We start from the raw sequence: 25,176 nt of genomic DNA on the forward strand, positions 1-25,176 counted from the left end.
CCACGATCAGGATCCACCATCATAATACATCATCATGATCCACTGCCGCCATCAGGATGCACCGTCAGCTGCCACTTCAATCAATGTCCACCACTATGATCAGAGGCCAGCACGATACAGGATCCGCCATTATGATTATGATCTCTGATTCGCGATCCACCATCATAAACCACGATGTGGATGATAAGGCACAGGGACTCCGGGGAAGAAGTGGGAAGCTAGCTCAACAACTCAACAAGTTTTTGACATTGCAGTGAGTCGCAGATAAAAAATTAGTTTGGTAAAATGTGTAGAATCATCTTCAATCCTGTGCATCAAGTACACAGGCATAATCATGAAAAGGATGCTTTCTTTCTTTTTCACAAGAGACCATGTTCCCTAACACTATCAAGGTTTTAAGATACATTTAAAAAGAGGGAGAACATCTATTCTCAAAACACACACAACGAGAGAACCAAACCAAAATGTCAGGAAAAGTATTTACAAAGTGCAATGTTTATTCCATTCATAAGAAATCAACATTTAATAATAGTGCTTTGTCAAAGATAAGATTTTTTCGAATACAAAATGTCATAACAAACCTTTTACACATATGCATATGGGAAGTGAATATTGCAGATCAAAGTTCACTAAAGTTGAACTCCACAGGAAGCCACGCTACAGATTTGCTGCAGCACATGTTTATTCGCCTCCTCACTTGCACATTTGTGTATACGTGATTATGCTATCTTTTGTGTTTACTTGTTGTACTCATATGAGCAACATGAGTTAACACCATCTGAAAATATTTGCCCAGGGACTGCTGGATGAAGTGACAACTGTTTCTGCATTGTACGTGTTGTAGAAATGCTGGAGAAGCCAGCGTAGTTGTGTGATGTTCCAAAAGAGCATCCGGAGGTAAACACAGCTTGGGGAATTTTACCATCTCCTCCAGGAAACGCGTCTGGATGACTGTTGTTTCTAGGGATTCCTGAGGATGACTAGATAGCCTGCTAAATCGGGTTGAACTTGTTCAACTGTGGGTTTCATTCTCAACGCTGCTTGGCTTTCGTGACATCAAATCACACAAATCTTTCGCTCAAGTTTATTAAATGGAATATTTCAACTCAAGTGAGTGAAGTGAGTAATGCTAATTATGCATCTATTGCGTCACATTTTTGACTGGTTTGGTGTGAATGCATCGTCATGCTTGACCTATCATCATCATCATCATCATTAAAAGAGCTGTTTTCCTGAGTTTTTATTGCTATAGTGCTATAATGTAAATATTCTTTTGTTTGAATCATACTGAGGACTCCTGCAGGAACACAGCTATGAATTACTGCGCAATATGTTGAATTATAAAACAGTTGTGTAATTCCCAGGTTTTTTCTTTTCTAACCCTGAACCTGAAACATGGAGGGCTATTTCTGTGGAGTGTTCACAGTGACAATGTTTGGCACGTCTACACATTGCATACTCATACAGTTCTCATAAGTCCATGAAGTAAGCTATCCTGAGATTGTCCTCAAACATAAAGCTGCACAGGGTATATTGTTCAGTTATCATGTGAACACTTGAGAGAAAAAATGACTGAGCACAAACAAAGAGAGGAACTTTGTGCTGGTTAGAGAAGTTGCATCATTGAAAGGGAATCTTGACTTGACGACCTTCAGCAGAACCTCCACTGGGTAGTGATCACTGACCTCCAGTGCCTGAGCAGAAACCACATAAGAAACAGTTTGCAAACCACACACACATCCACAGACCTGAGTTTGACCTTGATTTGTTTTTTTTGTGTGTATATTTTACTGGTTTACTTCAGTTGGTCTAACACACAAACTGTTACCTGCTCTTCTGTGAGTCGGTACTCTGTTTGGAAGTTAAATGGTTTGGCTGAAAGAGGTACAATTTCTCTGGTAAATGCTCCCCCGTGCACAACGATCCTGAGAGAGAATGGACATAAAGTGATATACTGTATACTTATACTGATATATATATACTGATATATTCTCATTTCAAATAAGAAAGGTATATTAAAGTGTGAAAAGTCAGCTATCATTTGTTTTCCTGTTCAAAAACAACACAACAGGCCAATTTAGCATTTTTCTAATGTCCATAAACATTAAAAGCTACATTAAAAACAGTGGAAAAGCAGCTCGTTTTTTGATTTGATGTAGTTTCCATTTTTCAGTTTTCCCTTGTGAATCAAAGACGACCACTGACTGAGATCAAAGAAAAGGTTGAACAGGAAGTCAGATGAAATTGTCATAATAAAGGTGAAAGGTGACAGAACTTTATTGTCAGAACAATTCACTTTTGGCCCAGGCCCGGCACGTCCATATAGGCGAACTAGGCGATTGCCTAGAGCGGTACTTTGGCAAGAGCGGCGAAATGTAAATGGATGAGGAAATGTCAATCACGCTGCATCCCCAGGTGCCTCTTTCGCCATTTTACATGTGCTGTAATGACTCATGATATGGATCTGCAAAATGCATGTTGCGCATTCATACTTCAATACTGTTGGCACTTAAAGCACACTAGCGTTGCACTAGCACTTAGGCCCAATCCCATTTCACCATCATTGCCCCTACCCCTTAGCCCTTCCCCTTCGTTTTGCGCATTCACGTGAAGGGGTAGGCTGTCCCAATACCTGTAGGGCTAAGGAGTAGGGCTCTTATAACCCTAGAAACTGAGATTTTTCCGACCCTCACTTCAAACGAAGCGGTAGCCAGAATGCCTTGTGAATCACCAGCAAGCTGGGAGAGACCCACAAATGTAGTATTTTCTCCATTAATAAAGATTTAAAAATTCTGATAATGATTGTATTATTTTATTTAAATATCACACATCAATATTGTTGTTGTTTTTCACAACAACCTTTTTAAAAAAAGATCACAACCGCGCTTGTGTTAGCATGCTTGCATTTTTTTTTGCATGATAATCCCGTATTTTCACGTAATTTCATATCTCTCTTTGAAGACACCCGATGTATTTAATTGAACCAGCATATAGAAGCAATGTTACTGTACTGAAATGCTCCTAATAACAAAGCATCCTGGCAGGGTTGCAAACAGACCACTGCTAGCCGCCTGTGTGCTTTTGATTTATATGTGAAATAATGCAGAGTATCCAAGCTTTTCAATTTCAAATGTGATCAATTCACCTGCATTAGCATAGATGCTATTTTGATATTATAGGTTTGTCACTTTAGTAACTGCAAACAATAGCATTGGTTTATTTAATACCTCAACAATGTTATTACAATAACATCCCCGGCAAAACTTTGTCTCGACTGTTTACATTGGCGACTACTGATGACTTTTCGCCACAACTTTATGATGTAACCGCTTCTTGAAGGGCAGTCCCAATTTATAGGGGAAGATTTCAACCCCTACCCCTTGTGACTCCGTTTCAAAGGGCAAGATAACCCTCGAAAACTAGGGGTAGGGGTAGCGCCAAGGGATGAATTGGGATTGGGCCTTTATGTGTACGGCATATTGACATTTGTGTTGTTGCTGGTATGGTATGTTGCAAAAAGAGGGGCAGCAAAAAAATGTTTCAACAGAAGTGCACACACCAGGCCTGCTCTGGCCTGAGATTAAGATAAAGTTCCATATTCCCTGCCTAAATAAACTAGCAGAGGTCCTCCTGAAGGTTGTGATATTGACATGGTTTTCAATAACAATATACAATAATTAATAAAATAACTTTGATAATACATATTAAATTAGGTCCATATCCTTTATCACTGCATGCTGACATTACTGACTAATTTTTATCTACACGTTATAGCAGCTAACGAAGGCTACTACCAATTAAACTATATTTATTTGACATAATTTAAAACAGCATAATTTCAGTGTGATATAAATTCATTTGAAAGGAGTTGTTGGGATCATTGGCTTCGGCGCTATTTGCACATGAACAGTGCCACAGGAGCTTCTCTGCTCAGACGTGTTCACAACAACACAGAAATCTCTGGAGTATTCAGCTGAGGGGTGGTGCAGCAGGCAGAGGCAGGATGTAACATATTCATTCTGCTTTGGAGATCACATGTTTTTGTTTACAGCACCACCATTGGCCCTTATCATCAAAAGCTCTCAACATCTTTGTCAGTGTCGTCTAAGGTTCAATGTATGGATTTGCCTTTTTCGTCCTGAGATATATGCATTTTCTTTTTCAGTTTTGCATCTGTCACTTTTTAGTAATGTCAGTCTCCTCCAGAGAATCTCCTGCTGTTCTCTTACATCGGCTCAATAGGACACTCTGTGGATTTTTTTACGATGGCACTTGCCGGAGAAACTCCACAGAAAATCCAGAGGTTCTCACTCAGATGTTTGCATTCTCATGTACAGCCCGTCCGAGGAATGTCTGGACAATATATTTCACTGAGTTCTAAAAGCAGCTATTGAGAGGTGGAAGGATTGAGTACACACAGAGACACAAACCAACAGTCACTGTGACAGTACACTAAGCAATGCAAATACACCACCTTCAAGTGAAGACCAAATTTATACGTAAATGACATTGAAAAGCGTGTAGTAATATGTGTGAGGTCACCTGTCGTAGGTGCAGGAGGTGGTTGATCGCACGGTGGTGTCAATTTTATCTTTGATGAGCCAAACAAGATCCGTGTCTGTAATCAGACGCACATTCTTCCTGTTCTTCTTAGCAAGGTAGCCACAGTCAGCATTGAAGTCACCAAGAAGCATCACATTCTGCTCACATGCACACAAACACAACAACACTCATGGTCACAAAATCTTACATGACTGAGCTTTGAAATTCTGTTATTTCAAAAGGATGCCAGTTGCCAGTGACCTTCAGCAGAACAAGCTTTTACCTCAGTTTTCCACATCTTTTTCACATGTTGTAAAACATCATACAGTGCATCAAGCTCCTTAGTGGTGTTGACTGGAGTGGTGTGCTGAGGTATGAGGACAAACTCCTTTATAGCTGAATATGTAAATAAGAGAGGAAGGATACAGGTGTTTATATTCAGAATCATCACCATGTGTTTTATTTTTGACATGAATAATGAGTGTTTGATAACTGACCTGTCTTGGGGGCTTTGAAACGGACAACAAAAGGTTCTCTGGAAAAAGCATCAACATCTCCTGGTCGATCATCGGGATACTGATACTGGCCAGTGAGACTCACTGTATCAGTCCTGCACACATCGGCATACAGACAGAGTACAACATCGACATTACAGGCTGTACTCAAACACTCTGATCGGGCAGCAAAGTAGCCAGTCAATGATATCACCTGTAAACGAACACGTACTGCTCCTGGTATGAGTCAGATCTGCCCAGCCTCTCACTGGCTGCAGCATCGTACTTATGTTCAGTATCATAGCTGAGGATAGAAGAGACAATGGAGGCAACTGTTAATATTGCTCTTTCAGTTCTGTGTGTGTGTGTGTGTGTGTGTGTGTGTGTGTGTGTGTGTGTGTGTGTGTGTGTGTGTGTGCGTGTGTGTGAAAGCAAGTGATTATTCACCTGTTGAGGCGTGTAAGCAGCTTTGGTAAAGCTGTCTCTTTGCTGTCTCTCACTTCCTGAAGAAGACACACATCACAGCGAGCGATGATCTGGAACAGATATATAATAAAGGTATAAACTCTGAAAAAGTTTCATGCCAGTTTTTGTGTATATAGCTCACGAATCACAGTGTACTATGAGTGCTGCAGTGTAATAAGTGAGTTTCCTGCTACATTTCAACTGCCTTGTCTTGCTATAAATACTGAAGACCTCAGCTGATATCATTGATGCTTTTCAAGAAACTGGTTAAGACGGTGACGTGTCATTTGTTTCCTTGATGAATTTGTAAAACGATTATTCATACTGAGGGCCTGTGAGCCTGAGCTGATATCACAAGTTCTCACTGTTCACCAGATTCCTATCATCTTAGTAACTGAAGTGATAGCTGCACACTCTTTCTCCTGGCTGAGCCAAATATTTTGTTTCACAGCAACAATGATAGTATATGCTCTCATATACTCAATGTCATTTATTTCTTAGTGTCTCTTATGAACAAATTAGTTACCCCCTCATTCACTAACTATTGTTCTCTTACTAATGTTTTTTCCCTGATTTCAGTATCCAGACAGTAATTTACTGATACACTGCACATATCAAATAATTACACAGTAATTTGAGGGCTTTAATCTAAAAATAAAAATAAAAAAGAATACAATAATTTACCTATAATGCTCAAGACAGAGATAAGAAATACAAATATCAGTATTTCAGGTAAATCCATCTGACTTAGTCCTACCCTGGTAAGAGTGTGCATGACAGTGCTCTTCTTGGACTTGGAATCCCCAAAGTGATGGAGGTTGAAGGCACAGACTCTAAAGTCCGAACCCCCCCGAACAATCGTCACACCAGAGAGGAAGGAGAGCAGGACAAGAGAAGACCACCTCATGGTACAGAGTTGTAAGAGACTGTAACATTTGAGAACAATGACAAAGGCACAGTTACATTTTATTATTATTCATTTTAGATTTCTTTGCTGTAAATTGTCTGTCTGTATTTCTGCTTGTTCTTCTGTAATTGTTTATTGATCTATCTAATTCATTGTACAGTGGGCTTGTCTTCTAGTGGGGTAGGGATCTTCCCTGCTGAGTTTTTTTTTTTAATTAGCTGGGGTTGAGTATTTTATCTTTTGTGCGTATGTATTATTGAAAGTGCTCAATTGGTTAATTGTTTTAGGTGATAAATGGCTGATTCTACAGTAACAAAAATCCATTCTTAGCAATTATATGCGAATGATAACATCATTGTAAATATGTCCTATAATTTCTCCTAAATGCTACAAACTGGACCTTTAAAGCAGACAAAAACATGATTATATTCACTACAATTTTTTGGTATTAATTGCAATATTTATTTGTTTGATATTCAATGTTGGGACTGGTTTCTCCCAGTTAAAGAGGGAGTTTTTCAGCTCCACAGTCGCCAAAGGGCTTGCTCATTGTGGGAACTGTTGGGTTAATATGGCAGCTTCTGACTCTGCAACCTATGAGAGTAGGTATTTAGTTCAATTTAGTTTAAAAACAAATAAATACATAAAGAGAATAAAAAAGGCACAGAGGTAATGACATCTGGTCTACTGAGTGGGCCACATGGCTTTCACAGCACTGCCATACAAGCCAGTAGCCAGTCAGATTTACTTTTAGCCTTTCTCAACGCTGTTCAGATTAATAGGCTGGAATACTTGATTACACCAAGGTACAATTTAAGTTATTATTTTCATTACAACAACCTGTTATATTCTCCCCTGCTTTGTAGCATTAAATTGATTCATTTTCAGATCCTCTGTCAGTTGTTTAGAGGATCTTGTTTTTGTGTGTCACATAATTTATCAGGCTCTGTAAATTCATTTTTGGAAGTCTCTATGCCAATCTAACAAGTGCAGCAAAAACAAATTTACTAAACAAATCCTTGCATTTTTAGTCATGAGGACGTACACACCAGCCAATTAAAAACATATTACTATAATGTCACTGCTGTCCACATTCACATTAAATAGATTATATTTGATCATCAATTGTATTGTTTCAAGTCGTGGTGTCATTTCTTCAAAATAAAATAAACTGAGCTGCCAACAGTCAACCCTCAGAAGACAATGCATTTCCAAGCAGAGGTTGAATCCTTGCCGAAGGTGGATGAAATTAATTTCGCATCACTTCCTAAAGGCATCTCCAAACAGGACAGAAGTGAGAGAGAGGAGATTCAGTTGAATAATTATTTAATAATAATTAATAATAGTTTAATAATAATAACATTTATTTTATGGATTTTACTCTATTTTATTTTTCACTTGAACACAGAGTTAAAAAGACAACATTTTGTGGCTGGTATGTATATATGTAATGTATATGTAAAGTACAAGGTGACATATTGCATTTCTTTGTGACACTGTATATTCACAGAATCACTTCCTGTTTATCAATTTGACCTCAAAGCTAAATGTTTTTGTTTTGATGCAGTTTGATGTTTGAATTTCAAAAAGCTGTGAACTATGGCCTGAAGGTTGTGTCAATGGCTTAACAGACCTGAAATAGCCGCAGTGTTATGTATGTAAAAATAACATCATTCAAACCTATTCAAAGCCACACACGTGAACAGTAAATAAGCATATTCTGTTTCATCTCATGTAAATATTGAATATAAAATCTTTATGCAGATAAACCAGGTAGGATGAATGAAAACGTAACACTACATCCTAGACTGTTAATAAAAAGCTGTGCACACTACGTCCAACACGCAAACGATAGAAAGGCCTGGAGTTTTTCTGTTTTACTACTATTAACATTTGCTTTATTCTATGTAACATGTTTACAAACCAAGGTAACAGTTATTTGGGGTATTTTTTCAACAAGGGATTAGTTAGAGATATTGCAGGGAGAAATGGAACAGTCAGGAGCAACCCTAGTGAGCTGTTAGATGAAGAGGTGCAGTCAACAGGCCACACATCTCGTTTTCTCAGCCAGGCAACCAATTATTTTCTCTTTGTGCTACTATTAACAGAATTGTCAACTTCAACAGGAAATCAGATCACAGTTGCACACATAATGATGTAAGAGGCCAATTATGGACAGATGTCTTTATTACAAACATCTAGGATCATTTGTTCTATCAATATTCCATCCTTTGAGTTTGATGCAAAGGACACCATTCTCTGGGGCTTTGATTTTGATGTAAAGGCATTCTTCTTTTGTGCCTTCAATGTGCTTTGATGTTAGGGTTTACAAAGCATCATTTTCCCCATAGTAGGTGTAATGCCTCACATTGTTTTATCATTAATATTTACTTAGAGACATTTCAGTGAAGAGGATCGAGTAGAAATCTCAGCATGAATAGGAATAAAGTGACCGAAAGCAATGGAACGCTTCTAACGTTCAATCAATCAATGGATGATATTAATTTCCCACCACTACAAAGAGAGATCTATAAACCAGACAGAAGTGAAATTGGGGAGAATAATAAGCCAACTACATCTAAAAAGAAGAGGATTGTCCTGAGTATAAAGTCAGAAGAGATAAATGAAGAAAAGATTATCCCGAGGACAGAGTCAGCAGAAACAATTGAAGACCAGACTATCCTGAGGAAAGAGACAACAAAGACAATTGAAGACCAGACTGTCCTGACGAAAGAGACAAGTGAAGACCAGACTGTCCTGACGAAAGAGACAATTGAAGACCAGACTGTCCTGACGAAAGAGACAATTGAAGACCAGACTGTCCTGGGGATGGAGGAAGAAGCAAAAGAGTTTCAGCCTCCATCTCCACAGGCAGAGGCATGGACTTCTCAGTCCACAGGAACACAGTTTGCTGGGACAGCTGATGTTTCTGCACACACAGAGGCATCTGCATTTGTGTCTGCATCTGTGCCTGAGTTTGAATCTGGCAGTGGGGTTGATTTGACCACACATGCCTACTCTGAACTCTTAAATCAGCTCCTGCATGAGAAGCACATGAAAAGGACCGCTCAGGTACAGGAAAATGAAGACCTCGTCAGAAAGGCAAAGGATATAGAGCAAGAAATTGTATATATTTATGCAACTAAAGTGGGTCTAGGGAAGGAAGTTTCACGACTGAGGATGCTTCAGTCAAGTGGAAACCAAAAGGTCAGCGACCTTGAGAGAGCTGTCCAAACTGAAAGAGAGAAAACAATGGAGGAAGAGACATGCCTCGCCAGAGAGATTGAGGAAAGATCCAAAATCCAAACCTCCCTGGTTCAAGCCCATGACCAACTGGAAAAGTCAAGATGCCTTTGGGAGCATGAGAAGTCCCAAATCTTGGCTACACATAGTCAGGAAACCTCCAGGCTCAAGGCAGCTCTGCTACAGGAACAGGAAGGAAGAAGGAAGGAAAGACTCCAGTGGCAGTCGGAAATGTCCACACTTCAGGTGGCTCTCAACACCACTAAGCAAGCTCTGAAGGCAATGGAGGAGAAGGTGATAGAGAGCAAATCAAAGAAGCCGTCTTTGCTGAAACGATTTTTCCAGCTCTTTAAAAGAACCAGGAAAACAAACACTTGCACTTAATCACTGTTGTGACTATGTACTCATTAAACGTGGCACCATTAAATGGTGTTGTGGCAGTCGACCATGCCACGGGGTACCCACCACGACAGCCGGAGATGAACCAGTCCAACTGGGAGCACTGGGTGCTCAGCAACATCTTTTTATTTAATTTAATTTACAAAGAGAACTGACAAAACACTTAACTTAAAGGGTCCAGCACTTTCTGCTGGACCTTTAGCTTCACCCAGTCTCTTCCCCAGTGTGTTCCACGAGGCAGCTCTGCTGCTGCCTTTTCAAGCATGAGGATCAATCAGCTAACACCCACCCTTCAAAGGAAGGGAAAAGATTATTGAATAAGTCTCATGAAATTACTGACTACAAATTTGGAACTCTGATTAATAATTAAATAAATAACTATAATCAGAATTACCAAATGTGCATGTCTATGAGCCCTTTTTGTGTGGGATTGTGTTTCAGGGTTAAAAAAAAGTGCATCTAAAAAAACGAGTGTAAAAAGAATTTACCCTTGAGGGATCAATAAAGTATCTCTTCTCTTTCTTGACAGTATAGAGGTTGGCAAAATTCACACTTATGCAACATTTATTATGAAAAAATAAAAGTATAAACACACAAACTAACAAAAAAGTGTAACTACCATATACATATGTGTGTGTGTGTGTGTGTGTGTGTGTGTGTGTGTGTGTGTGTGTGTGTGTGTGTGTGTGTGTGTGTGTGTGTGTGTGTGTGTGTGTGACTGAGATTCAAAATGGCAGCTGGCCACTATGAAGACAAAAGGCCCCCCGGAGTGAGACCATGTGGCTGAGATCACATGTATGTGTTAAGTTTGTGGAGGTGAGTGTGTGAGGGGTTGGTGCCAGGTTAAAGAAAGTAGTAAAATGCATGCAAAGAAAATGAAAAGCCTAACAGAACAAACATTAACTTTCAAATAACAAATTACCAAATATCACAACAACACAAGTCAAACTTCTAACCCATCCATGAAAAAGGGGGAAAGATCCTTTTTGGATGTGCTGTTTGAAGTCCAGTGAAGTGGTCTTGTTGGTTTGTGGCTCCTGTTGATCATCTGCTGGTCAGACCTTGTGTCCTGGCCAGTTGTGCTGAAGTTCTTAGGCAGGCTCTCGTGTCACTGCCTTTGGAAGGTTTTAGCAGTCTGCTCCAGGCAGGCCTGCTTGAAGTTGAGGAGCTTGTGTAGGGAGGAAGTCTCCCTGGCTGGGAGAGCAGGGCCAGAACCTACTCCTCCAGGAGCGGTCAGCAGGGGAAGAGGCAGAAGAGAGAAGAGAGCCAGAAGAAGGGAAACTCATTTTATATTGGCCTTGTGACCTCATGGGTCATGGGGCACACAGTGACCAATAGTGGTTGAGAGTTGTCTTCAGGAGCAGTTTTACCACCTATGTGTGAAGATGAAGCACCCTGGGAGACTGAGTTCTGGAAGCTCTCCTTTGTCTCCAGAGCAAAGGAGACATGCAGTCAGGCTTTTGCCTACACATGTAGGCCCAACTATGGTTCACCAATAACAGGTCCCAACAACTCAGAACTCTCCTTCATCCTCTCTCCTGTTGCTCTGACCTTCTCCCTTTATCCTTTTAAGCTGCTCCTCACTTTCAATGGGACATTGTTGAAGCCTGCAGTCTTATATATATATACATATAATCAATTCAATTTTATTTGTATAGCGCCAAATCATAATATACATTATCTCAAGGCACTTTATATAGAAGGTCAAGACCTTAAAATCGTATTAATATAGAGAAACCCAACAGTTCCCACAATGAGCAGCACTTTGGTGACTGTGGAGGAAAAACTCCCTCATTAACAGAGAGAAACCTCTAGAAGAACCAGGCTCAATGTGGGCGGTCATCTGCTTCGACCGGTTGGGGTGAGCAAAGAAAAAGGGGGGAGGAGAGGAGAGATGGGTGGAAAAGAGGGGAGAGAAGAGAGAGGGAGATAGTGGAGAGGGGGAAGTAGGGGAGTGATAAAAGACCGGGAACACTTGAGCACCATCAGGTATTAGATCTGACTAGTTGAAATGTAAACAACAGTGTAAAGACATTTAATTATTATTGATAACAGACACAATTCATATCATAATGAATTACTGAGATATTGTAATTAATAATAGTAATAATGGTAAAGTTGTTGTCCTGAGGTTCCGGGGTCAGAGATATCTGAAATGAGAGAGAAAAAGAGAGAGAGAGACTATGGGAGTACAAAGTGAACAAGTCATTGACATGTATTAAAATAAATAAATGAATGAATGAGGATCAATCAGCTAACAGTATATATACAATACAGCGACATGTCCTCATCATACGCACTGATGCGTGCTCGGACGATACGTACAGCGCGGGGGGAAAAAAACAAAACAAAAAACAGTGCGCACATGCCGGGAGGCGCTCCCTTAAAGAGAATCAAGATGTTCCTGAGAAAATACAATGGGACAGGAACGTCTGAATGCACTGGCCATGCTTTCCATGCAGAGAGAACTTGTCAGGAACATGCCTGATTTCAATAAGAGGGTAATTGTTCACTTTAACTGCTTGAAAGAGAGATGAGAAACATTTCAAGTGATAAGTGAGTGTGTTATTAAATGGTGAGTTGTGTTATGTTGTACTCTCCAAATGTTGAATCATAAATAGCTGTATTGTATATATACTGAATATGTTCTGGAAAAATTGGATTAATTAGTTTTGATGATAGTGTGGAAGTGTTTTATTGTGGAACCAAATGTATTGTATTTGAGACATTCTGGTGTTGCCATCTAGTGGTTGAACATGAAAACCCAATTAAACAATGCAATGTAACACTGTAAAGTTAGCCATCTGACTTTTATTTGTTATTATTTTACCCATTGAACAGGTCATCTCAGCCATCATTGCAACAGTTGCCCCCCCTGAGAAATTTGTCAGGAGCTGCCACTGCCTAGTAGTTACATTAACATCTGCATATACTCAATATCTGACTGTTAAATCAAATGAATTCAGTATGTTTCAAAAATATTATTGTCACGTAACATAGAACTGAACATATATGTATTGCAGATATGTATAATGTTCTCTTGTTTAAATAAATAAAAGTAGGGCTGCATTTCTAAATAAATAAAATGTAAAAATTGTGCATGTTCAAATAAAGTGCTTAACTTAAGAAAAATCAAATAAAGAAAGCAAAGGCTTGAATTTCCCTTTTTCTGTTTCACATCTTGCCTCAACAGTCTCAACCAATTTTACAGAGAATAAATCTCAACACATCTTAACAACTGAAGTTTTAGAATCACTTCTTCCCCTCTTTTATCCCACTCCTCCACTTTTTTGCTCAGTGAGAGAATTGAGCTCTAGCTCGTCCTGCCAGGATTTGAAATCTGGGCTTCAAAGGAGTCAGGGCCATTCTCATACAGATGTGGAGGCGCTCATTGGTGAGCCTTGAACAATATTTACTTTTGATAATGTTCATTGTGGAGCAAGTGCCACAGTTTCTGAACTTTGGCTCAGTAGTATCACGTGGGGTGGCTTAACGCGCATGCGATTGGTCTGTGCAAATAGAAGCGCCCCGTCAGGTTTTAAATCATAACCATCTGTTTTGGCTGTACTGTAGGTCCGGGTCTGGGACGGCTTCTGGGTCTGGACTCGGACCGCGGTCTATCTGTTAGTGACCTATGCCATAAATGATTCATGCATGTTGACAGCACAAATGTAAAACTGGATTTTAATCTTGTCCTGTAGACAGCATTTTTATTCAAGTTTCCTAAAGTTTTCAAAAACATTTTCCTCATTGGTTTTAACGTATTTATCCTAATGTAGATTCAGTGTGGAGCATGTACAAGATGGTTTCACAGGCAGTGCCTTGGAATGACAGCAGCTGGAATACCAAACAAAGATACTCCTTGGTATTTTCAGTCAATCAATCAGTCAAATTTTATTTGTATAGCCCATATTCACAAATCACAACTCGTCTCATCGGGCTTTAACAAGGCGTGACATCCTCTGTCCTTTACCCTCAACAAGAATAAGAAAAAACAAACAAAAAAAACTTTTATAGGGGGAAAAAGTGTGAGGGATCCCTCTCACAGGACGGACAGAAGTGCAATAGATGCCATGTGTAATGGAGAACATCAGAAAAATATTATTTACATCATTGGTTAGAATAAACAGTTTGAAGTATGATGGAACGTAAATGTATTGAGGAATTATGGTCAGTAATGGAATCTGAGTAAACATATTGTATATCAAGCAGTCTTGTAATCATAGTCCATGATCAGCAGCCACCACGATCAGGATCCACCATCATAATACATCATCATGATCCACTGCCGCCATCAGGATGCACCGTCAGCTGCCACTTCAATCAATGTCCACCACTATGATCAGAGGCCAGCACGATACAGGATCCGCCATTATGATTATGATCTCTGATTCGCGATCCACCATCATAAACCACGATGTGGATGATAAGGCACAGGGACTCCGGGGAAGAAGTGGGAAGCTAGCTCAACAACTCAACAAGTTTTTGACATTGCAGTGAGTCGCAGATAAAAAATTAGTTTGGTAAAATGTGTAGAATCATCTTCAATCCTGTGCATCAAGTACACAGGCATAATCATGAAAAGGATGCTTTCTTTCTTTTTCACAAGAGACCATGTTCCCTAACACTATCAAGGTTTTAAGATACATTTAAAAAGAGGGAGAACATCTATTCTCAAAACACACACAACGAGAGAACCAAACCAAAATGTCAGGAAAAGTATTTACAAAGTGCAATGTTTATTCCATTCATAAGAAATCAACATTTAATAATAGTGCTTTGTCAAAGATAAGATTTTTTCGAATACAAAATGTCATAACAAACCTTTTACACATATGCATATGGGAAGTGAATATTGCAGGTCAAAGTTCACTAAAGTTGAACTCCACAGGAAGCCACGCTACAGATTTGCTGCAGCACATGTTTATTCGCCTCCTCACTTGCACATTTGTGTATACGTGATTATGCTATCTTTTGTGTTTACTTGTTGTACTCATATGAGCAACATGAGTTAACACCATCTGAAAATATTTGCCCAGGGACTGCTGGATGAAGTGACAACTGTTTCTGCATTGTACGTGTTGTAGAAATGCTGGAGAAGCCAGCGTAGTTGTGTGATGTTCCAAAAGAGCATCCGGAGGTAAACACAGCTTGGGGAATTTCCTCCAGCAAACGCGTCTGGATGACTGTTGTTTCTAGGGCTTCCTGAGGATGACTAGATAGCCTGCTAAATCGGGTTGAACTTGTTCAACTGTGGGTTTCATTCTCAACGCTGCTTGGCTTTCGTGACATCAAATCACACAAATCTTTCGCTCAAGTTTATTAAATGGAATATTTCAACTCAAGTGAGTGAAGTGAGTAATGCTAATTATGCATCTATTGCGTCACATTTTTGACTGGTTTGGTGTGAATGCATCGTCATGCTTGACCTATCATCATCATCATCATCATTAAAAGAGCTGTTTTCCTGAGTTTTTATTGCTATAGTGCTATAATGTAAATATTCTTTTGTTTGAATCATACTGAGGACTCCTGCAGGAACACAGCTATGAATTACTGCGCAATATGTTGAATTATAGAACAGTTGTGTAATTCCCAGGTTTTTTCTTTTCTAACCCTGAACCTGAAACATGGAGGGCTATTTCTGTGGAGTGTTCACAGTGACAATGTTTGGCACGTCTACACATTGCATACTCATACAGTTCTCATAAGTCCATGAAGTAAGCTGTCCTGAGATTGTCCTCAAACATAAAGCTGCACAGGGTATATTGTTCAGTTATCATGTGAACACTTGAGAGAAAAAATGACTGAGCACAAACAAAGAGAGGAACTTTGTGCTGGTTAGAGAAGTTGCATCATTGAAAGGGAATCTTGACTTGACGACCTTCAGCAGAACCTCCACTGGGTAGTGATCACTGACCTCCAGTGCCTGAGCAGAAACCACATAAGAAACAGTTTGCAAACCACACACACATCCACAGACCTGAGTTTGACCTTGATTTGTTTTTTTGTGTGTATATTTTACTGGTTTACTTCAGTTGGTCTAACACACAAACTGTTACCTGCTCTTCTGTGAGTCGGTACTCTGTTTGGAAGTTAAATGGTTTGGCTGAAAGAGGTACAATTTCCCTGGTAAATGCTCCCCCGTGCACAACGATCCTGAGAGAGAATGGACATAAAGTGATATACTGTATACTTATACTGATATATATATACTGATATATTCTCATTTCAAATAAGAAAGGTATATTAAAGTGTGAAAAGTCAGCTATCATTTGTTTTCCTGTTCAAAAACAACACAACAGGCCAATTTAGCATTTTTCTAATGTCCATAAACATTAAAAGCTACATTAAAAACAGTGGAAAAGCAGCTCGTTTTTTGATTTGATGTAGTTTCCATTTTTCAGTTTTCCCTTGTGAATCAAAGACGACCACTGACTGAGATCAAAGAAAAGGTTGAACAGGAAGTCAGATGAAATTGTCATAATAAAGGTGAAAGGTGACAGAACTTTATTGTCAGAACAATTCACTTTTGGCCCAGGCCCGGCACGTCCATATAGGCGAACTAGGCGATTGCCTAGAGCGGTACTTTGGCAAGAGCGGCGAAATGTAAATGGATGAGGAAATGTCAATCACGCTGCATCCCCAGGTGCCTCTTTCGCCATTTTACATGTGCTGTAATGACTCATGATATGGATCTGCAAAATGCATGTTGCGCATTCATACTTCAATACTGTTGGCACTTAAAGCACACTAGCGTTGCACTAGCACTTAGGCCCAATCCCATTTCACCATCATTGCCCCTACCCCTTAGCCCTTCCCCTTCGTTTTGCGCATTCACGTGAAGGGGTAGGCTGTCCCAATACCTGTAGGGCTAAGGAGTAGGGCTCTTATAACCCTAGAAACTGAGATTTTTCCGACCCTCACTTCAAACGAAGCGGTAGCCAGAATGCCTTGTGAATCACCAGCAAGCTGGGAGAGACCCACAAATGTAGTATTTTCTCCATTAATAAAGATTTAAAAATTCTGATAATGATTGTATTATTTTATTTAAATATCACACATCAATATTGTTGTTGTTTTTCACAACAACCTTTTTAAAAAAAGATCACAACCGCGCTTGTGTTAGCATGCTTGCATTTTTTTTTGCATGATAATCCCGTATTTTCACGTAATTTCATATCTCTCTTTGAAGACACCCGATGTATTTAATTAAACCAGCATATAGAAGCAATGTTACTGTACTGAAATGCTCCTAATAACAAAGCATCCTGGCAGGGTTGCAAACAGACCACTGCTAGCCGCCTGTGTGCTTTTGATTTATATGTGAAATAATGCAGAGTATCCAAGCTTTTCAATTTCAAATGTGATCGATTCACCTGCATTAGCATAGATGCTATTTTGATATTATAGGTTTGTCACTTTAGTAACTGCAAACAATAGCATTGGTTTATTTAATACCTCAACAATGTTATTACAATAACATCCCCGGCAAAACTTTGTCTCGACTGTTTACATTGGCGATGACTTTTGATGACTTTTCGCCACAACTTTATGATGTAACCGCTTCTTGAAGGGCAGTCCCAATTTATAGGGGAAGATTTCAACCCCTACCCCTTGTGACTCCGTTTCAAAGGGCAAGATAACCCTCGAAAACTAGGGGTAGGGGTAGCGCCAAGGGATGAATTGGGATTGGGCCTTTATGTGTACGGCATATTGACATTTGTGTTGTTGCTGGTATGGTACGTTGCAAAAAGAGGGGCAGCAAAAAATGTTTTCAACAGAAGTGCACACACCAGGCCTGCTCTGGCCTGAGATTAAGATAAAGTTCCATATTCCCTGCCTAAATAAACTAGCAGAGGTCCTCCTGAAGGTTGTGATATTGACATGGTTTTCAATAACAATATACAATAATTAATAAAATAACTTTGATAATACATATTAAATTAGGTCCATATCCTTTATCACTGCATGCTGACATTACTGACTAATTTTTATCTACACGTTATAGCAGCTAACGAAGGCTACTACCAATTAAACTATATTTATTTGACATAATTTAAAACAGCATAATTTCAGTGTGATATAAATTCATTTGAAAGGAGTTGTTGGGATCATTGGCTTCGGCGCTATTTGCACATGAACAGTGCGACAGGAGCTTCTCTGCTCAGACGTGTTCACAACAACACAGAAATCTCTGGAGTATTCAGCTGAGGGGTGGTGCAGCAGGCAGAGGCAGGATGTAACATATTCATTCTGCTTTGGAGATCACATGTTTTTGTTTACAGCACCAGCATTGGCCCTTATCATCAAAAGCTCTCAACATCTTTGTCAGTGTCTTCTAAGGTTCACTGTATGGATCTGCCTTTTTCGTCCTGAGATATATGCATTTTCTTTTTCAGTTTTGCATCTGTCACTTGTTAGTAATGTCAGTCTCCTCCAGAGAATCTCCTGCTGTTCTCTTACATCGGCTCAATAGGACACTCTGTGGATTTTTTTACGATGGCACTTGCCGGAGAAACTCCACAGAAAATCCAGAGGTTCTCACTCAGATGTTTGCATTCTCATGTACAGCCCGTCCGAGGAATGTCTGGACAATATATTTCACTGAGTTCTAAAAGCAGCTATTGAGAGGTGGAAGGATTGAGTACACACAGAGACACAAACCAACAGTCACTGTGACAGTACACTAAGCAATGCAAATACACCACCTTTAAGTGAAGACCAAATTTATATGTAAATGACATTGAAAAGCGTGTAGTAATATGTGTGAGGTCACCTGTCGTAGGTGCAGGAGGTGGTCGATCGCACGGTGGTGTCAATTTTATCTTTGATGAGCCAAACAAGATCCGTGTCTGTAATCAGACGCACATTCTTCCTGTTCTTCTTAGCAAGGTAGCCACAGTCAGCATTGAAGTCACCAAGAAGCATCACATTCTGCTCACATGCACACAAACACAACAACACTCATGGTCACAAAATCTTACATGACTGAGCTTTGAAATTCCGTTATTTCAAAAGGATGCCAGTTGCCAGTGACCTTCAGCAGAACAAGCTTTTACCTCAGTTTTCCACATCTTTTTCACATGTTGTAAAACATCATACAGTGCATCAAGCTCCTTAGTGGTGTTGACTGGAGTGGTGTGCTGAGGTATGAGGACAAACTCCTTTATAGCTGAATATGTAAATAAGAGAGGAAGGATACAGGTGTTTATATTCAGAATCATCACCATGTGTTTTATTTTTGACATGAATAATGAGTGTTTGATAACTGACCTGTCTTGGGGGCTTTGAAACGGACAACAAAAGGTTCTCTGGAAAAAGCATCAACATCTCCTGGTCGATCATCGGGATATTGATACTGGCCAGTGAGACTCACTGTATCAGTCCTGCACACATCAGCATACAGACACAGTACAACATCGACATTACAGGCTGTACTCAAACACTCTGATCGAGCAGCAAAGTAGCCAGTCAATGATATCACCTGTAAACGAACACGTACTGCTCCTGGTATGAGTCAGATCTGCCCAGCCTCTCACTGGCTGCAGCATCGTACTTATGTTCAGTATCATAGCTGAGGATAGAAGAGACAATGGAGGCAACTGTTAATATTGCTCTTTCAGTTCTGTGTGTGTGTGTGTGTGTGTGTGTGTGTGTGTGTGTGTGTGTGTGTGTGTGTGTGTGTGTGTGTGTGTGTGTGCGTGTGTGTGAAAGCAAGTGATTATTCACCTGTTGAGGCGTGTAAGCAGCTTTGGTAAAGCTGTCTCTTTGCTGTCTCTCACTTCCTGAAGCAGACACACATCACAGCGAGCGATGATCTGGAACAGATATATAATAAAGGTATAAACTCTGAAAAAGTTTCATGCCAGTTTTTGTGTTTATAGCTCACGAATCACAGTGTACTATGAGTGCTGCAGTGTAGTAAGTGAGATTCCTGCTACATTTCAACTGCCTTGTCTTGCTATAAATACTGAAGTCCTCAGCTGATATCATGATGTCACACGGTGACGTGTCATTTGTTTCCTTGATGAATTTGTAAAACGATTATTCATACCGAGGGCCTGTGAGCCTGAGCTGATATCACAAGTTTTCACTGTTCACCAGATTCCTATCATCTTAGTAACTGAAGTGATAGCTGCACACTCTCTCCTGGCTGAGCCAAATATTTTGTTTCACAGCAACAATGATAGTATATGCTCTCATATACTCAATGTCATTTATTTCTTAGTGTCTCTTATGAACAAATTAGTTACCCCCTCATTCACTAACTATTGTTCTCTTACTAATGTTTTTTCCCTGATTTCAGTATCCAGACAGTAATTTACTGATACACTGCACATATCAAATAATTACACAGTAATTTGAGGGCTTTAATCTAAAAATAAAAATAAAAAAGAATACAATAATTTACCTATAATGCTCAAGACAGAGATAAGAAATACAAATATCAGTATTTCAGGTAAATCCATCTGACTTAGTCCTACCCTGGTAAGAGTGTGCATGACAGTGCTCTTCTTGGACTTGGAATCCCCAAAGTGATGGAGGTTGAAGGCACAGACTCTAAAGTCCGAACCCCCCCGAACAATCGTCACACCAGAGAGGAAGGAGAGCAGGACAAGAGAAGACCACCTCATGGTACAGAGTTGTAAGAGACTGTAACATTTGAGAACAATGACAAAGGCACAGTTACATTTTATTATTATTCATTTTAGATTTCTTTGCTGTAAATTGTCTGTCTGTATTTCTGCTTGTTCTTCTGTAATTGTTTATTGATCTATCTAATTCATTGTACAGTGGGCTTGTCTTCTAGTGGGGTAGGGATCTTCCCTGCTGAGTTTTTTTTTTTAATTAGCTGGGGTTGAGTATTTTATCTTTTGTGCGTATGTATTATTGAAAGTGCTCAATTAGCTAATTGTTTTAGATGATAAATGGCTGATTCTACAGTAACAAAAATCCATTCTTAGCAATTATATGCGAATGATAACATCATTGTAAATATGTCCTATAATTTCTCCTAAATGCTACAAACTGGACCTTTAAAGCAGACAAAAACATGATTATATTCACTACAATTTTTTGGTATTAATTGCAATATTTATTTGTTTGATATTCAATGTTGGGACTGGTTTCTCCCAGTTAAAGAGGGAGTTTTTCAGCTCCACAGTCGCCAAAGGGCTTGCTCATTGTGGGAACTGTTGGGTTAATATGGCAGCTTCTGACTCTGCAACCTATGAGAGTAGGTATTTAGTTCAATTTAGTTTAAAAACAAATAAATACATAAAGAGAATAAAAAAGGCACAGAGGTAATGACATCTGGTCTACTGAGTGGGCCACATGGCTTTCACAGCACTGCCATACAAGCCAGTAGCCAGTCAGATTTACTTTTAGCCTTTCTCAACGCTATTCAGATTAATAGGCTGGAATACTTGATTACACCAAGGTACAATTTAAGTTATTATTTTCATTACAACAACCTGTTATATTCTCCCCTGCTTTGTAGCATTAAATTGATTCATTTTCAGATCCTCTGTCAGTTGTTTAGAGGATCTTGTTTTTGTGTGTCACATAATTTATCAGGCTCTGTAAATTCATTTTTGGAAGTCTCTATGCCAATCTAACAAGTGCAGCAAAAACAAATTTACTAAACAAATCCTTGCATTTTTAGTCATGAGGACGTACACACCAGCCAATTAAAAACATATTACTATAATGTCACTGCTGTCCACATTCACATTAAATAGATTATATTTGATCATCAATTGTATTGTTTCAAGTCGTGGTGTCATTTCTTCAAAATAAAATAAACTGAGCTGCCAACAGTCAACCCTCAGAAGACAATGCATTTCCAAGCAGAGGTTGAATCCTTGCCGAAGGTGGATGAAATTAATTTCGCATCACTTCCTAAAGGCATCTCCAAACAGGACAGAAGTGAGAGAGAGGAGATTCAGTTTAATAATTATTTAATAATAATTAATAATAGTTTAATAATAATAACATTTATTTTATGGATTTTACTCTATTTTATTTTTCACTTGAACACAGAGTTAAAAAGACAACATTTTGTGGCTGGTATGTATATATGTAATGTATATGTAAAGTACAAGGTGACATATTGCATTTCTTTGTGACACTGTATATTCACAGAATCACTTCCTGTTTATCAATTTGACCTCAAAGCTAAATGTTTTTGTTTTGATGCAGTTTGATGTTTGAATTTCAAAAAGCTGTGAACTATGGCCTGAAGGTTGTGTCAATGGCTTAACAGACCTGAAATAGCTGCAGTGTTGTGTATGTAAAAATAACATCATTCAAACCTATTCAAAGCCACACACGTGAACAGTAAATAAGCAAATTCTGTTTCATCTCATGTAAATATTGAATATAAAATCTTAATGCAGATAAACCAGGTGGGATGAATGAAAACGTAACACTACATCCTAGACTGTTAATAAAAAGCTGTGCACACTACGTCCAACACGCAAACGATAGAAAGGCCTGGAGTTTTTCTGTTTTACTACTATTAACATTTGCTTTATTCTATGTAACATGTTTCCAAACCAAGGTAACAGTTATTTGGGGTATTTTTTCAACAAGGGATTAGTTAGAGATATTGCAGGGAGAAATGGAACAGTCAGGAGCAACCCTAGTGAGCTGTTAGATGAAGAGGTGCAGTCAACAGGCCACACATCTCGTTTTCTCAGCCAGGCAACCAATTATTTTCTCTTTGTGCTACTATTAACAGAACAGAATTGTCAACTTCAACAGGAAATCAGATCACAGTTGCACACATAATGATGTAAGAGGCCAATTTTGGGCCGATGTCTTTATTACAAACATCTAGGATCATTTGTTCTATCAATATTCCATCCTTTGAGTTTGATGCAAAGGACACCATTCTCTGGGGCTTTGATTTTGATGTAAAGGCATTCTTCTTTTGTGCCTTCAATGTGCTTTGATGTTAGGGTTTACAAAGCATCATTTTCCCCATAGTAGGTGTAATGCCTCACATTGTTTTATCATTAATATTTACTTAGAGACATTTCAGTGAAGAGGATCGAGTAGAAATCTCAGCATGAATAGGAATAAAGTGACCGAAAGCAATGGAACGCTTCTAACGTTCAATCAATCAATGGATGATATTAATTTCCCACCACTACAAAGAGAGATCTATAAACCAGACAGAAGTGAAATTGGGGAGAATAATAAGCCAACTACATCTAAAAAGAAGAGGATTGTCCTGAGTATAAAGTCAGAAGAGATAAATGAAGAAAAGATTATCCCGAGGACAGAGTCAGCAGAAACAATTGAAGACCAGACTGTCCTGAGGAAAGAGACAACAAAGACAATTGAAGACCAGACTGTCCTGACGAAAGAGACAAGTGAAGACCAGACTGTCCTGACGAAAGAGACAATTGAAGACCAGACTGTCCTGACGAAAGAGACAATTGAAGACCAGACTGTCCTGGGGATGGAGGAAGAAGCAAAAGAGTTTCAGCCTCCATCTCCACAGGCAGAGGCATGGACTTCTCAGTCCACAGGAACACAGTTTGCTGGGACAGCTGATGTTTCTGCACACACAGAGGCATCTGCATTTGTGTCTGCATCTGTGCCTGAGTTTGAATCTGGCAGTGGGGTTGATTTGACCACACATGCCTACTCTGAACTCTTAAATCAGCTCCTGCATGAGAAGCACATGAAAAGGACCGCTCAGGTACAGGAAAATGAAGACCTCGTCAGAAAGGCAAAGGATATAGAGCAAGAAATTGTATATATTTATGCAACTAAAGTGGGTCTAGGGAAGGAAGTTTCACGACTGAGGATGCTTCAGTCAAGTGGAAACCAAAAGGTCAGCGACCTTGAGAGAGCTGTCCAAACTGAAAGAGAGAAAACAATGGAGGAAGAGACATGCCTCGCCAGAGAGATTGAGGAAAGATCCAAAATCCAAACCTCCCTGGTTCAAGCCCATGACCAACTGGAAAAGTCAAGATGCCTTTGGGAGCATGAGAAGTCCCAAATCTTGGCTACACATAGTCAGGAAACCTCCAGGCTCAAGGCAGCTCTGCTACAGGAACAGGAAGGAAGAAGGAAGGAAAGACTCCAGTGGCAGTCGGAAATGTCCACACTTCAGGTGGCTCTCAACACCACTAAGCAAGCTCTGAAGGCAATGGAGGAGAAGGTGATAGAGAGCAAATCAAAGAAGCCATCTTTGCTGAGACGATTTTTCCAGCTCTTTAAAAGAACCAGGAAAACAAACACTTGCACTTAATCACTGTTGTGACTATGTACTCATTAAACGTGGCACCATTAACTGGTGTTGTGGCAGTCGACCATGCCACGGGGTACCCACCACGACAGCCGGAGATGAACCAGTCCAACTGGGAGCACTGGGTGCTCAGCAACATCTTTTTATTTAATTTAATTTACAAAGAGAACTGACAAAACACTTAACTTAAAGGGTCCAGCACTTTCTGCTGGACCTTTAGCTTCGCCCAGTCTCTTCCCCAGTGTGTTCCACGAGGCAGCTCTGCTGCTGCCTTTTCAAGCATGAGGATCAATCAGCTAACACCCACCCTTCAAAGGAAGGGAAAAGATTATTGAATAAGTCTCATGAAATTACTGACTACAAATTTGGAACTCTGATTAATAATTAAATAAATAACTATAATCAGAATTACCAAATGTGCATGTCTATGAGCCCTTTTTGTGTGGGATTGTGTTTCAGGGTTAAAAAAAAGTGCATCTAAAAAAACGAGTGTAAAAAGAATTTACCCTTGAGGGATCAATAAAGTATCTCTTCTCTTTCTTGACAGTATAGAGGTTGGCAAAATTCACACTGATGCAACATTTATTATGAAAAAATAAAAGTATAAACACACAAACTAACAAAAAAGTGTAACTACCATATACATATGTGTGTGTGTGTGTGTGTGTGTGTGTGTGTGTGTGTGTGTGTGTGTGTGTGTGTGTGTGTGTGTGTGTGTGTGTGTGTGACTGAGATTCAAAATGGCAGCTGGCCACTATGAAGACAAAAGGCCCCCCGGAGTGAGACCATGTGGCTGAGATCACATGTAGGTGTTAAGTTTGTGGAGATGAGTGTGTGAGGTGTTGGTGCCAGGTTAAAGA

At 39.5% G+C, this 25,176-nt stretch overlaps 2 protein-coding genes across 2 annotated transcripts; both read right to left on the reverse strand.

The window, feature by feature from the left end:
* Positions 1-1,072: 1,072 nt before the first annotated feature.
* On the reverse strand, positions 1,073-6,499 carry LOC138410515 (deoxyribonuclease gamma-like). The gene is made up of 8 exons (XM_069526893.1): positions 6,259-6,499; positions 5,484-5,572; positions 5,251-5,340; positions 5,040-5,152; positions 4,826-4,938; positions 4,543-4,700; positions 1,829-1,925; positions 1,073-1,694 (listed from the first exon to the last, which is right to left on the reverse strand). The coding sequence occupies exons 1-8, from the start codon at positions 6,406-6,408 to the stop codon at positions 1,545-1,547; spliced, it is 960 nt and encodes a 319-aa protein (XP_069382994.1). The 5' UTR covers positions 6,409-6,499; the 3' UTR covers positions 1,073-1,544.
* Positions 6,500-14,760: 8,261 nt separating this feature from the next.
* Positions 14,761-20,734, reverse strand: LOC138410516 (deoxyribonuclease gamma-like). The gene is made up of 8 exons (XM_069526894.1): positions 20,538-20,734; positions 19,783-19,871; positions 19,538-19,627; positions 19,327-19,439; positions 19,113-19,225; positions 18,830-18,987; positions 16,113-16,209; positions 14,761-15,979 (listed from the first exon to the last, which is right to left on the reverse strand). Exons 1-8 carry the CDS (start codon positions 20,685-20,687, stop codon positions 15,830-15,832), a joined length of 960 nt encoding a protein of 319 aa, XP_069382995.1. The 5' UTR covers positions 20,688-20,734; the 3' UTR covers positions 14,761-15,829.
* Between the last annotated feature and the right edge of the window lie 4,442 nt (positions 20,735-25,176).

Source organism: Paralichthys olivaceus, chromosome 6, assembly GCF_024713975.1.
Source record: "Paralichthys olivaceus isolate ysfri-2021 chromosome 6, ASM2471397v2, whole genome shotgun sequence".
In the NCBI taxonomy this organism is placed as follows: Eukaryota; Metazoa; Chordata; class Actinopteri; order Pleuronectiformes; family Paralichthyidae; genus Paralichthys; species Paralichthys olivaceus.